The sequence below is a fragment of the Saccoglossus kowalevskii genome, chromosome 6 (assembly GCF_978046115.1).
Source record: "Saccoglossus kowalevskii chromosome 6, keSacKowa6.1, whole genome shotgun sequence".
Classification (NCBI taxonomy): domain Eukaryota; kingdom Metazoa; phylum Hemichordata; class Enteropneusta; family Harrimaniidae; genus Saccoglossus; species Saccoglossus kowalevskii.
In genome coordinates, this window is record NC_140646.1 from 15,828,093 (window position 1) to 15,841,913 (window position 13,821).

A 13,821-nucleotide genomic window follows, 5' to 3' on the forward strand; every position below is an offset into this window, starting at 1 on the left:
TAAGATATAGTCTTTAGTTGAATGCATCAAGTATTTATTTGTCTTGCACCTTTCAGCACAGCATTTTTCTCTTCAAATAATTGGTGCAATATTTCGATTTTTTAAGTAAGAAACGAAACTCGTCTTTAATATCACTATATAGTTACCAATGTTTGATCAGATTTGCTACGAATTCTTGAGTAGCTATTTATCTCTGGGTGTCGTAGTTGAATTTTGTTAACGTCTCTGTTAAAATTCAGATACAATCTCACGTCCATTCACAGCACACCCGCTAGTAAGTCGTAATGCAATTTACCAAATGACAAAAACATGAGTGAGAAATGAAATCACACGAAATAAGCAAAAACTATGTGATCAGAAAATATGTTTGCATGTCACTGGCTTAAGTTTAAACCATTTTGAAGGCCGTTCGCTCTTTGCCAGTATTATGGCCACCATCTTTAATCACGATAATTACGGTCAAGAACGTAATTGTATTTGAGCAAAATCGAACACGGAATCATGATCGTGATTATGTAATCATACAAAACACCCGACCTCAGTAGCGCTTCGTATGCAACCATATCGCCCTCAGCGGTAGTTATTGAAATGAATTAGTAACAGCTGATTGGGGGCGTCATCTGAGTGCTCAACAAACAAGGCCAGGAAATAAATTCACGTGTGATGTTTACGACGATGCCATTTAAGTGAATGATTCCTGTGTCGGAAATCAGAATTAAATATTCAACAAAGAAACACACAGATGAACAATGATTCTATTCTATTGACTTTATTAAGAGTAACGTAATACTGAAACTAACCAGACAACCAATCAGATAACTTTCTAAAATCTAATTTTAAACAAAATTTCAAATAAAAGCAGCCATACTCCCCAATCTCAATCTATTATATTCCAGTCAAGATGGAGAGGGTGTTTACCTAGCCATGTGCAAGAGCTACTTATTAATTTTAAATAATTGTAGCTATTTGTCACGTTGGAAATGATTTTGCCACTAAGTGAAACACTATTTGAGAGAGAAGAAACGAGTCTCGTGGTTCTCTCCCTCTCAACGAGAACTCGGCAGCCATTTACGTCTAGGGTACATTCATGGCAAAATGAGCTACTATCTAAGTTGGATTTAATCAGATTCATTTGCATAGTGACAGAAATCATATATTGTCAAATAAATGACTCGCTGGCACTGGCACTAGTTGTTTTAATTGTGGTTCAATAAGTTGAAAACCAAAGTTATTACAACTTTTATATTGAAACAGTTCTTAAAATGACAATGTAAGCTTAAGATTTACCCCCAGGATACAATGTGGGATATAGTATACTTTATTTAGATACATTAAATTGTCATGCATTTTCTTTATTTTCACATTTCCGGCCACACAGTATCTAATTACTATGTTCTTCACTTTAATCTTTAATCCTTTAAGCGCCATTGTTTCAATCAACTTTTTATTGCATCATTTTTTTCTCATTTTTAGGTATTTTTCTATAATATTTTCGATAATTTTGGGCCAAAATAACATAATTTTCTATTAGATGCAGGTCTAAATTATGGAAAATTGTATTTTATTTTGCCAATGGTGAGGAAAATTCATCGACTTTGACGCTCAAAGGTTTAAATTGTGTTACAATGACTTTAAATATACGTATAACCACTGACCACACATCACGAAATCATATCACTGACAAATGTATTTATTATTTCTTTAGGAATTCCAGATGTCAACATGGGCGTAGTAGGCGCCGTCTATTTTCTTCCATATGATAGCTTCGTTGTAAAACAGACCTTCAGTGCCGTCGTCCTTGAACGTTTGGTTGCGAGCTATGGAGTAGACCATTCCGCCATCTGGGCTCCCCTCAATATCTAACGACTGCACTTTGTACGACTTCAGCCCAGTCTTCACTAGGCTTTCACACGCACTGATTAACACTAAAAAAAATAAAAAAAAAATATTTTTAAAAAGTTTTCTAACACATTGACGGTTGCATAAAATGCAGTTTTTCGTATTCCACAAAGCTCGATCAGTTTCCGGCGAGGCACGTATATCAGCTTAGAAAGATATATAACAAAGACAACTGTGTGTGGGGCCGTACACTACGAGGGGCAAACTTTCATTTTCATTTTCTTTTACTGTGTATTTGATTGTTTTTGTTTTTTTAATTTTTATTATTTTCGAATTTATTATTTATTTGTTAGAAGTTTTTTTTGTGTGTTTGTAATCGCGAAAACCATAAACCATAAACCGGCGACCGCATAACTTAAACGACCAAAACTTCTGCATCTTTCATCAGATTGGCTTGCTCTGTACATTTGATAACGTGTTCAATATGAATGTTTAAAAAAATTATGTGTTCGTGAAAATTGCGACCATTCGAAAACTGACACTGAGAAATTTACAATTGTTTTATTTTATTGGCATGCATCGAGTCGTATGATTCCGGACCGCTTTTATGATGAATACTTTAATGAATCCAAGTACCGTAAATGTTGGCTACAGATAAATGTTTCACGTCCATTAAATTTTTCCGTGTCCAAGATACGTGCACAATCGTTTTAATTGCACGACAACCCTGGGGTGCATGCTCAATTTTACCAGAAAAATTGTGTGTGGATATCCTTGCGTAATCACGTGACAGAGAGATGTATTGTTGACTTCTCGATGCGTTATTGTATAATTCTAAAGAAAAGAGGACGCCTTAGGCCGACTTAAATAATGAGGTTCATAACTGCGACAAAGCTAACCAAATGTTAATCTTGTTTATTCAACAAACAAAAAATATGAGAAGACCTTAGGCAAGCTAAATGTGAAACAGGCTATTCTCGGGCGGACATCCAGGGACTTTCACCCCTGGCAACCATCATGATGAAAACAAAGGCAAAATGTTTAGAAGTGAGTATGGTTTACGAGAGGTGGGCTGCACACCCCTACCCACTTAAAGTGGAAGTAGTGACCCCCCCCCCCCGCCCGGGCGTTCCACGGCAGCTCGCGCAGAGCCCATAGAAATACATGGCACAGTGGTGCGCGTCTTAGCAACGTCGAACAACTTGTGAAAGATACTTCCTCCACTCGCCGACTCCTTAGTGGTAACTTAGCAACACACCACAACGACACGTTTCATATTAATCATTGTATTCAACTGTAAATATTCGAAGCAGAGCAGACAAGGCGCGGCTTATAGAATACTTCAAATAATATTTACGTGTTCAATTCATGACGCAACGAGCACTGGGATTTCATCCAATTTTTGTAGATTGCAAACAATTCGTTCTACTGTAATCTATTGACTTTTTTATATCAATCATAACGCATTGCCGTATTTTATATTTCCGTATTTTAAATATAATTATATAATATTTTATATAATATTGATATCGACAGAATACACAGGAAAACTGGAGAACAAAGTGTAGATGTAAGCAGTGCCTAGACAGATTTGATTCGTTATTGAAGTCAGATTTAGTGCTTTCATATAAATCACGTAAGTATCTTTCTTCAGCTGAATATAGAATGAAATGGTTCGAACATTTCATTAGCCATAATTTGATCGTTTCGACGATATGTTCATGGTGATATTATACTACGTTTTTAGGGTTGGTGCAACGATTTCAAATCTAGCTATTTATTCACCAATATAAATAACATCATTGTCGCGCAATACCAGGACTCGAGTCCCCAAATAAATGAAATCAGGTAGCAAGATGGGCACATTCAAGTTGTTGATCCAGATAATGACAGTTGTCATACCGCCATCCCTATGTCACGTCACATGTGCCGCTATAACCTACGTGATTTTGGTACTTTGTCATCAACCCCAAAACTTTGCGAGTTTCTTAACAGTCGTAATATTTTGAAATCTAAACATCTTTTGCAATCTTACATATCGCGTATAGAACTGTAGAATACTTACGTTGATGTCCAATTTCCACCTCTTTTCCCGGAGACAGTGTTTTACAGTCAGGAGTGTAGCACTTGGTTACCATAGTAGTGAAATCACCGGCGTTATACAAAGTGACAAGTTCTTGGAATCTTTTTTCAATCGCTGCTTTCATATCGCTAGACATCTTACAGTGTAGGTTTGAATGGAACGTAGATTGAAAAAAAAGAGACTATTCTGTTCTAGACAAATACTGCAGTGTGGTTCCGAGCTTACCTGGCGGGGTTTTATACAAGGACGATTCCATTCAATCTAGCTTGGGTCCAATAGTATCCATCGTGAGTGTTTTTACTGTATTTATTAGAATAACCAGTGTCTTATTTATCGTATGTATCGTTCATTTTGATTTGTTTCGTGTTTTTGATGAATTTTACAATCCTAATTTGGACTAAGATATATGTTCCGATCAGTGCTTGTGTACATTTCACGCCAACGCATTTGCATATATCAACTTATTAATGGTGCATTAATGCGGAACTATGGAGATAGGCCAATGAATATATCAATACATTACGAAGCTTATACAATGAAAGGCCAAATTATTTAGTGTATTAAATAGTATTTGTTGTTACAATCGTTGATTACATAGAATCAATTATAATGATGGTGTTGGTAGATCGGTTGATGGTTGATGTAGACACAACAACAGACATTATAGTATTTATATTATTGGTGGGCGTCGAGCGGAAAGTCACTCAAGAGCGGTGACGCGCAGTGATTATTAAAAGAACAGCTATAATGCTGATAACAGTGTATAAAAACACTGTGATAAGCGTTGATAATATGTATGCGCCTCACTAAAGGAATTGTTAAGTTATTATTTGACATTATTTTTATGAATTTATTTTCAGGTGTCAGATTTATGAAGTCAGGAATAACTTTTCAGCTTCATTGTATGAAACGACCCTCTCTTTACTATATACCGGGCATATTATAAGGAAGTGATGTTCATCTTCAGTATCCTTTTCATTACACAATTTGCAGAATCTATCGATACTTTTGACTCCTCTTCCAATTTCTAAACTGTAATTGCTCAGTCTGAATTTACAGCAGAGAGCAGCATAGCGTGTACTCTGTATGTACGCCGCAATACTGCAGAATATGGTAATATACGAGTTATAAATACTGCATCGCCATTTAGCGTGCGTGTATATCCATGCGTTACTGCGTATGTTACAAGATACGGTCACGCTGTCTGTACTGCACGATAAATAATTGCCCGCCAACGTCGATTGCACTGCGCAGAACTCCACTTATGTGTTCCTATCGACTTCTGTCATCTTAATGTTAGTAAACTTTACATACAAGTCGCCACTAAACACACATATAAATCACAAACCCTCACATTAACCATCTGAATGCTTTGTAGATAATTTAATTTAAAACTACGGAAATTACTACGTCATGCACTCCTGGAAACTGCTAAGATTAAACCGTGACCAATTCAACATGCGTCATTGTTCATTACAACCAAACTAAATAGTAAATCAAGAAGAGGTTTAGAACTTAAATGTTACCAAGGCAACAGGTAGTCGCTGTAGGAGCAGGATCACATTTCCAGCCTGTCTACCTATTGTCCTGTCAATTTATGGTAATTAGTTTGTAATTCTTTTCAAATCGCAAGGCATTGACTGCGAGTTGAATGGAAGAAGCTACAGTGATGGATAAAATAAAATAACTTCTCAAATATATGTGTTAGATTGTCCATTTTATAATTATGATGATTTTATAAGACCCTTTTCGCCCCTGTGTCCACGATATTATGTTAAATTAGTGGCTGGTGCTTTTAATTCTGAGATACGGGAATAGTATTGAAGCATTGTCGTCCACTTCACTAACGCCCCATTAATTTTGTTTCAATGTAACACTCACGTCAACCATTTTATTTCGGTACAGCTTCACTAAGGCGTTTTGCATACGAAATGCTCGTATTCACAGTCTAATATTCTCACCTGACGTAACTGCAAATTGTTAGTCCTGTAGACCAGGCTCTCAGGCTGAGGTCACTATAAATATGGGTCATATTTATTGAGCATGGGGCATTTAACGATCAAAAATATGAAATAATTGTTTTCCTTTTTGTTTCTGTAGTCAGTTGACATCTGGAGCTTTCGTATATTGAACATCATACACTTTATTTAGTATAAACTGTGTTATACGTACGAGATGCACAATTTGTACTTTGGTATAAACGTGAGTATATATTTTGCAAAAATTTAGATATTAGCCTGGAATCCAGTCATATCCAGAGTGCCATTCCCAGGGCACTCAAGAATGGCCTGTTGAATTTCTACGTAAATACGTAGACGGCACAGAATTCCGTGTCAGCACTGATAGGTTGTCTCCATGACTTCAGTGCATTACCATGGGAACTCACATGCGCAGACTGATTCGTCAGTAAAACTTCAATCGACGGCATCACGTCTACCTAGATATCAATTGTCAGGTCGTCCAAATTCGTATTTTATCGATCCGTTTTTATATTCACACTATCTGCCAATCTTGCTGTTGTACACCAACTGCGCACAGTACTTGCTTATATATATATATAGGAACGATTTACGAAACACACAGTTTTATGACGTCATACTTTTGTCCTGTAGAATCCCATCTTGATTGACCAAATTTCAGTCCCACAATGCACTTGCGTGAAGTAAAAAAAATGTATACGAGGAATATATTTCACAGATGTTCATATATCACGGCGTTGAATCATTGTGAATATGGTCAAAAGATATTTCGGACAGATGACAGTATGCCAGCAACCAATCATAACTCTTGTTACAAGCAGATTTCTTGTAAGCCATCCTGCAATTGGTCGGCAAATCCTGGTATAACTACATCGGATTTTAATCTGACTATACATTTCTGTGAGTGTTTATATGGGCAATAAACAAAATAAAAGCATGGCGTAGCTGTAAACATGCAGATAACCACATTGGCACGTACGATTGGAGTCAGCGAAATCGGACAAATCCATTTCAAGTTCTCAACCAAACGCCACCTTCAAGTTTAGAACAACAGCCTACGCGATCGACAGACCGTAAGGGGCGCTGGTCACTTTCGACGAGTGCAAGTGGAGTTCAGTGTTGATCTAATACTGGAAATTATCGCAGTTATATAATCACTATATCCCAGAAAAGCAGGGAGTGATCTTTAGGGTTCATGCTTCAGGCTACCTCGAAGGAGGATATATCACAAGATATTGCACGATTCACGTCCACGAGCCGCAGCTATATATTATATTAGCATTATTTTTCCATGATGGAAACAACACAAAAACTTAGAAATTTAGGACACAATAGCTCGTTCTGAACGCGCCTGGGTTAAAATACAAACACCGGTTAACAACAGTTTCCACGCATCTAATAATGCTCGATCTCTTGCCGCAGCTACTTCCGGAAAATCAATACCATACGTCACCATCCATCTAAATACATTCTGATTAGTTTAAGAACAATTTATTTAGTTACTAATAAATGTTTAAGTGGTTAATATACGTCGCCTTTAGAGCATGTGATTTTAACGGTACGCGTCGTCGGCTTTGTTTACATATTGTTGCTTATGAAAGACGTATATATGACGTGTCGTACGTTACGGAGTATACACAGGAACGGTCTTGCCGGTCCATAAAGAGCGCGCCCGTCATACCTCGGTGGAACGTTACGTTCTCGTATGTGCCAGTCTACGCGTTGGGGGATGCTTGACGTGAGCAAGTACATCAGTTAATTAAAAAAAGTGATTTGGAGTTTTATTTGTACACACTAAATGTTTCGAAGTGGTAAGTTTATGTCGAGGGAGCGCTAACATTTTCTCCACGTTCAACGCCTGTATGTACCTTACCTCCAAATATCTCACGTTAAACGCCTGCTGACACTACCCCACGGTCAACCCCAGACGACTGTATATTGGACGCACGGCAACTATGCCTCGTGTTCTGTAGCGGATGGGGGTGCATAAATGTTTTTTTTTTTTTTTTTTTGTTTCATCTCCCAAATAAGCCGACTTAATCATTAATATTTCCAAAATACAATTTCACATTTGTGATCTTGGATACTGTAAGACGCAAAGAGACGCCCTCTATGGCAGGGCACGGAATTTCGCTACCAGGCAAAAAGTATCGGTGTCGGGGAATTCACATGACGCTACGAGTGCTGATAAATACTGTAACAGTCGGGGTACAAACAATTCCGGGCATGTGATGGTGTATTCCTCTTAAAAGTCGGCGATACAGATAAAACTAAGTAATGGTTCATATACTGATATATCAACTACCAAGTAATTTCCTATTACCCTTATACTACTAGTACTCAAAGATATCGGGGTGGGTGGATGGTTACATGTCAAACAATGACATACCTACAAAACCGCAGTCCGGTAGGAACTAATTGCGATAAATATTTTGACGATCTCATGGTTGCTAATGCTCGATCTTCTATTACTGTCACGTAACATCGATCTTCCAATGCATTCGAATAACAGTATTGTAGGCGTGTATACTGATCACTAATCACTGTTTGTTTTCTGGAAAAAATAATAATATCAAATTAGACGGTGAATTATCTTCTTTTTTTATTTGACAGAGGGAATATGACGGCCATATAACGAGAAAAACATCTTATATTGACGATTATCCTTCTCAACATTAAACAAATACAAGAAGTTAACGAACCATACATATTAAAGGATTGATTAATCGGTTTAAAACACCTTTTCAGAACGCTCAATGTCGGAGTTTATCAAAAGGTGGTTAATGTTGGTGATTCAAGAAATGGGCTTGAATTTTTCGCTCAAATTATGGAAGATAAAGTTAGCACTTTTTAAGCGACTTTGTGCTAACTTGTGTCATTCAAAACATTTAGATAAAAACGGTGTCGGAGATAGTTTAAAATTCACCGATACAACAATCAATCCAAAAACAAACAAACATATAATAGATATTTCAAAGCAATTCGAACAAGGGGTGTTGAAGCTATTTCAAATTTAATTTCTTGTTGAGTGTCCTGAAATAAACCAGGATATTTGCTAATTTGCATAATCACTCTCTTTGTTCCAGAATTACCGTAGCATTTCAGGCAGCCCTAACAATTATTAAATTTATGATTTTGTCTTAAGTTTGTCAATCGTTATGTACAGTAAATTATATGCAGACATTCCTAATATTTATTAATTTGCAGTCCTTATTAATTATGCAAATCACACATTTTCTAATAAAAAAAGTATGCCAGACCCGTTTCTTTATTCAAATTTAAAAATGTTTACAATGTCAACATCCCAGGTACATATCATTGCAGAGGTCATGATCCAAAACGTCTCGATACAATTATAAAATGCTTCTTTTTCTCATTATTTGACTATTATTTTTAGTAATCTGGAAAATACACCGAAAATCAACTCGTCAGGCTCTGTATAAACGCACCTTTAACTTTAAAAAGAGGACTGGGGCGGAAAGTCATTCTTGACGTGATGTATCCAACCACGCCGTTCATTGTTGTGTTTAGATGTTTGAGTCGGCCGCCAGCCAGAGTCCATTCCCGATTTTTGCTGTTATGATTTTCAAAATTTTGAACAATCTTGCCCGCTACACCCGGTATTGAGGGACGTTATTTTGAACAAGTTTGCTCGCTACATATATACCTGTGTTGTTTCACCTCTTTTGTGTATCACTTGTTTTGTTGATGACCATCCATTAATTGACTAAAACTATTTGATCTTAGTTAACAAGTATTTCAAGCGTCCGTTTTTAACAAAAATGCTACTGAAAAGAGCCCAAAGTTCAACTTGAAGACAGCTGTCCCTCTCGACGTAAAAAATACATATTCCACACGCACCGCTGCCATTGAAACCATCAATAACGCGAAATTCTGCATCCATCCTAATGGTTGTCGCTGTAGATTGAAAACATGGTATACATGTTGCTGTGAACCGAAAAACAAAACGCATAATATGATAGTAAACCGTTCTCAACTCCTCTATTACGTTGATTTCAAATGTATGGGATTGGTTTTGCAGTCCGTATCCCGCTTCGGCCGTACAATACATTGTAGTTTAGTTTATGTGTGCTCTGTTCAGCAATTATTGCTTTCAATGTATGCGGGCTGTTCCCTAGGCGCCCTTCGGTGAAATGACAGTAGCGCCCCGGCGAGGGCTGGAATCAAGTCTACAAACGTCTGTACAGTCACCTGTCATTATTAACTCGTGCATCTGACAAACTGTTGAAATTGTGGTTTTAGCACCCAGCGTTCCCCAACTAAAATAAATCTCTTGTTACTACTTTATTTACTTATTGACTCTTACACAATCCCCGGAGGGAAAGAAAATGGTCACAAAGTACAAGGAGAAATATATATATAAAAAAACAAAACAAAAACACAATATACTAAATAACAAATACAATCACTAAATTACTAAATAATACAAAATCTCTAAAATACAATCTAATATAAAATTACAAAATTGATAGCAGGCATTAAGATGTCAAGTAAGACCCTGCTTCCTGACTTCAAAGCTTTTATTTATGAACTGTGCTACTGGTATAATAATGTTTTCATTCTGTAACAATTCCATGATTTTTTTCTCTGCAGGTTTATTTTCAAATGCTGGGATCATATCCTTAGCTTTATTGAACAGTTTGGCACGCAACTCATTATATTTGTTGCATTCCAGCAGAAAATGCATATACAATGTATACTATACTATACGTATATCCCATAATACAATCGACAATGACGTCATTGAAAAGGTGCGCTCCTAACAAGAAATCTGTCCCTGTGTTGAATTAATTAGATACTAGTATTCTTTGTCATATAAATATTAATTCAAATTTTTTGATTAAAACGAGCATGAAAAATGAAATGCTTAACTACTCGCTAGTTTCACGTGGCGGCGTACTTTTCAAGAAGACAAGAAAGGACATACATCACTGGCGTCTCATGGGTGGTACCAGGTGTCCGGTCGGGAATGAGGTAGCGTTCACTGTTGACTCGAGACAATTGTCGTAATTGATCTGCACAACACGCCAGAAATAGAGGTCAGAGGTCAGTCGTGTTAGATGATATAATGAGTCATAGCTGGGAAAACTGTCTCGCATTATTTGGATCACGTGACAGGTGGTCACAATTAATATTTGGTTATCTCGTGTTTTAAGTCATTTTATTTATCTTGCTTCGATGCTACAGAACTATCGCGTATGTTACGAACATAACCGATATATCATACATTTTCTATAATATTAGATTAAGTGCAAAGTTACTTGATTAATAACGATAATTAATAACTTCTTTTACAATTAAATATTAGCTAATCCATTAAGTTTAGTTTGAATTAACACAACCAGATTTGAGTTCAATGTATCCGTAAATCGATTGCAGTGCCATAACGGATCTCCAGATATCTATAATAGATGGTATCTTATGGATGTTGATGCATACCACCGTTTGCCATTCTTGTAAAAAGAATGCGAGCTTGAGTATGGTCAGTGGCAATCGCTGTGATCTAACTAGTAGGGAGATATTGTAGGTTTGCCAAGGCTTTTTATACCGCGCTCGAACCGAATTTCCCGATATTGGCCATAATTCATTGAGGAGTTGATCGTGAGAACGACGCTAAAATATCGGTGGCTCGACCCGGACGTTTAATTCAGAGATCCGTGACTTTGTGTCTTTAACATGCAATCGATGATGTGGGCTAGTTATCCACGACTCATTTGGAGCCACAACCTCTTATGCAAATATACTTATACACGGAGTTTTAAGCGCCTTTCGTGTATTTCAAATTGACTCCGGGTTAACGACTCGGACGGAACCCGCTTTGTGACCCGGATCCGTGAGAACGGAGATGTCGGCTTAGAGTACGACCCAGTTGTACTGCAGGAAGTTGTAACAACTTGAAGCGTACATATTTTACTATGGGGTTTGTCGTTTATCTAAACTAAGCTAAATTTGCCAGATTTGCCATGAAAAAAGCAGTATAATTTAAAGTGACAAATGCTATCTTTTATAAGGAAGCTGACCTTTTTTTCGGGCCAAATAATTAATTCCCGACTTTTTCTCTCAATTAGTTCCGACATCGTTTGCTTATTTTGGGGATTACAAATAGTGTATTGTGGTACTCAGCCTAGCATACAAGAACAAAATCACCTTAAAGCAGGATATAATCGTCCAATTGTGTGTGTAAATATGTGTAATGCTATAAAGTATATGTACTATTAGTAATATGAAAGAAATTACGTTTGGTGACTTTTGTCGAAGTACATCAAGCAATATGCAGCCAAAATTGCAGTCAGTCGTGCACCAAAACCGTCCTCCGAATACTATCAAGCCATTGCATGACAGGTAAATGTTTAATTTGAAATTCCGCAAAATCCTGAAATAAAAATATTTTTCTTTTTGCTCATATGAGACAGTAACGACCATGTGTATTATATGAACTCACTTCCAATGAGGCTTAAAATTGCCCACGTAATCAGATCAGAGGCGGCGACACGAAATTCTGCATGGGGAAGCGAGATCTGCTCATCAACCTTGCGCCGACGGAAGACGCGACCTTACATGAAATCTATACCCTCTGAAACGCCATTTCCTGTATTTTGAGGGGCAAATTTTGCTGACACAAAGGGTTTCAGCTTGAATTTGGAGGGGGCAACATTTTTTCGAGGGGTGGACCGCTCCTTCTGCCCCGATTCCGCCACCACTGCAGATGTAATATTACACGCACCAGGTACATAACGGATATTGCGAGTTTTATTCACGTAGACTGGCCACTCAACATAGCAATGAAAAAAAGTGTATTTTCTGGCTCGCTTCGAAGGACGCACTCTGTCGACACCGTTCTTTGTTCCTTTCATCCGTGCACGTAATACTCACGCCATCTTAGCCGTGACGGGGTATCCGATTTCCGGGAGGTGAATGAACTCTCTCTAACTGTTCTACCGGAAACCTGACGAACACTGGTGTGCTTTACCTGCTTTATTCTACTTAGCAAAGCCATCTAATTACCGGAGCTGCTGTTCAAATGTTACAATTCGTTGTACAACTATTACTGTGTTTAATAAAAAAAGATGTTCTGACGGTACTCAAAGTCTTCTAGTATCAGGTGCATTGGTGCATAACTGAAATCTCATCCTAAAAAAATGAACTACATTATTTTCTCTTGGGACATCTACAATATTTCAAATTTTTAATATCATGTATAATTTATTAATCAATCATAACGCATTAGTGTAATATTCCTAATTACCGGTATGTCACCACGCTTGCTCTATCTAACAGTATATAAATATTTTAACTTGAATAAAAATCAACTTTTGATCAGACTTGTTTTGAGAAGTGTGTTGTTGCTATACCCTGTAATATGACCGTGCGAACTTTCGCATAATGTGGCAGGCAAGAAAGGGTGTGGTTAGAAATGTCAATATTTTGTGAATTAAACCAAGTGTTATATAACACAAAAATCGAGACACGCATCGTCACTCTTCACGCTCACAAATCGACTTGCACGTTCCTGAGTTTCCACACACCATCAATATTGTGACTCACCCTGAGACCTTGTAAGATCCATACAACAACCTTGGTCGGTGTACACTTGGATATAATTGTTCGTTAAACACATCCTACTTGACAATCTCCTTGTATGATGAATCACTACATCGCGAGATGTGTGCATCTGTCTCTATTTCTGATTGTCTATCTATGTGACATTGCAGAATGCTGTTTAACACTATGTGAGCAACGCTGCCCCCCCCCCCCCGTAATTTGCAGGAAACATTCCTACCTGCGCATGCGCCCAGCGTTGTCCTACCTTAAAATGAACACACACAAATATCCACCCGCACTGGCCATGAGCGAATTTGGGATGTGGGTGTTTCGCAGAATAAATAAAAGACCAAGGGA

At 37.5% G+C, this 13,821-nt stretch overlaps 1 protein-coding gene across 1 annotated transcript; it reads right to left on the reverse strand.

Moving 5' to 3' along the window:
• Positions 1–745: 745 nt before the first annotated feature.
• On the reverse strand, positions 746–4,125 carry LOC100368946 (uncharacterized). The gene is made up of 2 exons (XM_002737379.4): positions 3,905–4,125; positions 746–1,925 (listed from the first exon to the last, which is right to left on the reverse strand). Exons 1-2 carry the CDS (start codon positions 4,056–4,058, stop codon positions 1,702–1,704), a joined length of 378 nt encoding a protein of 125 aa, XP_002737425.1. The 5' UTR covers positions 4,059–4,125; the 3' UTR covers positions 746–1,701.
• Positions 4,126–13,821: the final 9,696 nt, after the last annotated feature.

What these genes read in the sequence shown, in the direction of transcription:
- LOC100368946 (XM_002737379.4), bottom strand. Translation starts at nt 4,058, where the DNA reads ATGTCTAGCGATATGAAAGCAGCGATTGAAAAAAGATTCCAAGAACTT. An exon ending in GGTGGAAATTGGACATCAAC is followed by an intron (nt 1,926 to 3,904) that starts GTAAGTATTCTA and finishes TATTTTTTTTAG; the next exon opens with TGTTAATCAGTGCGTGTGAA.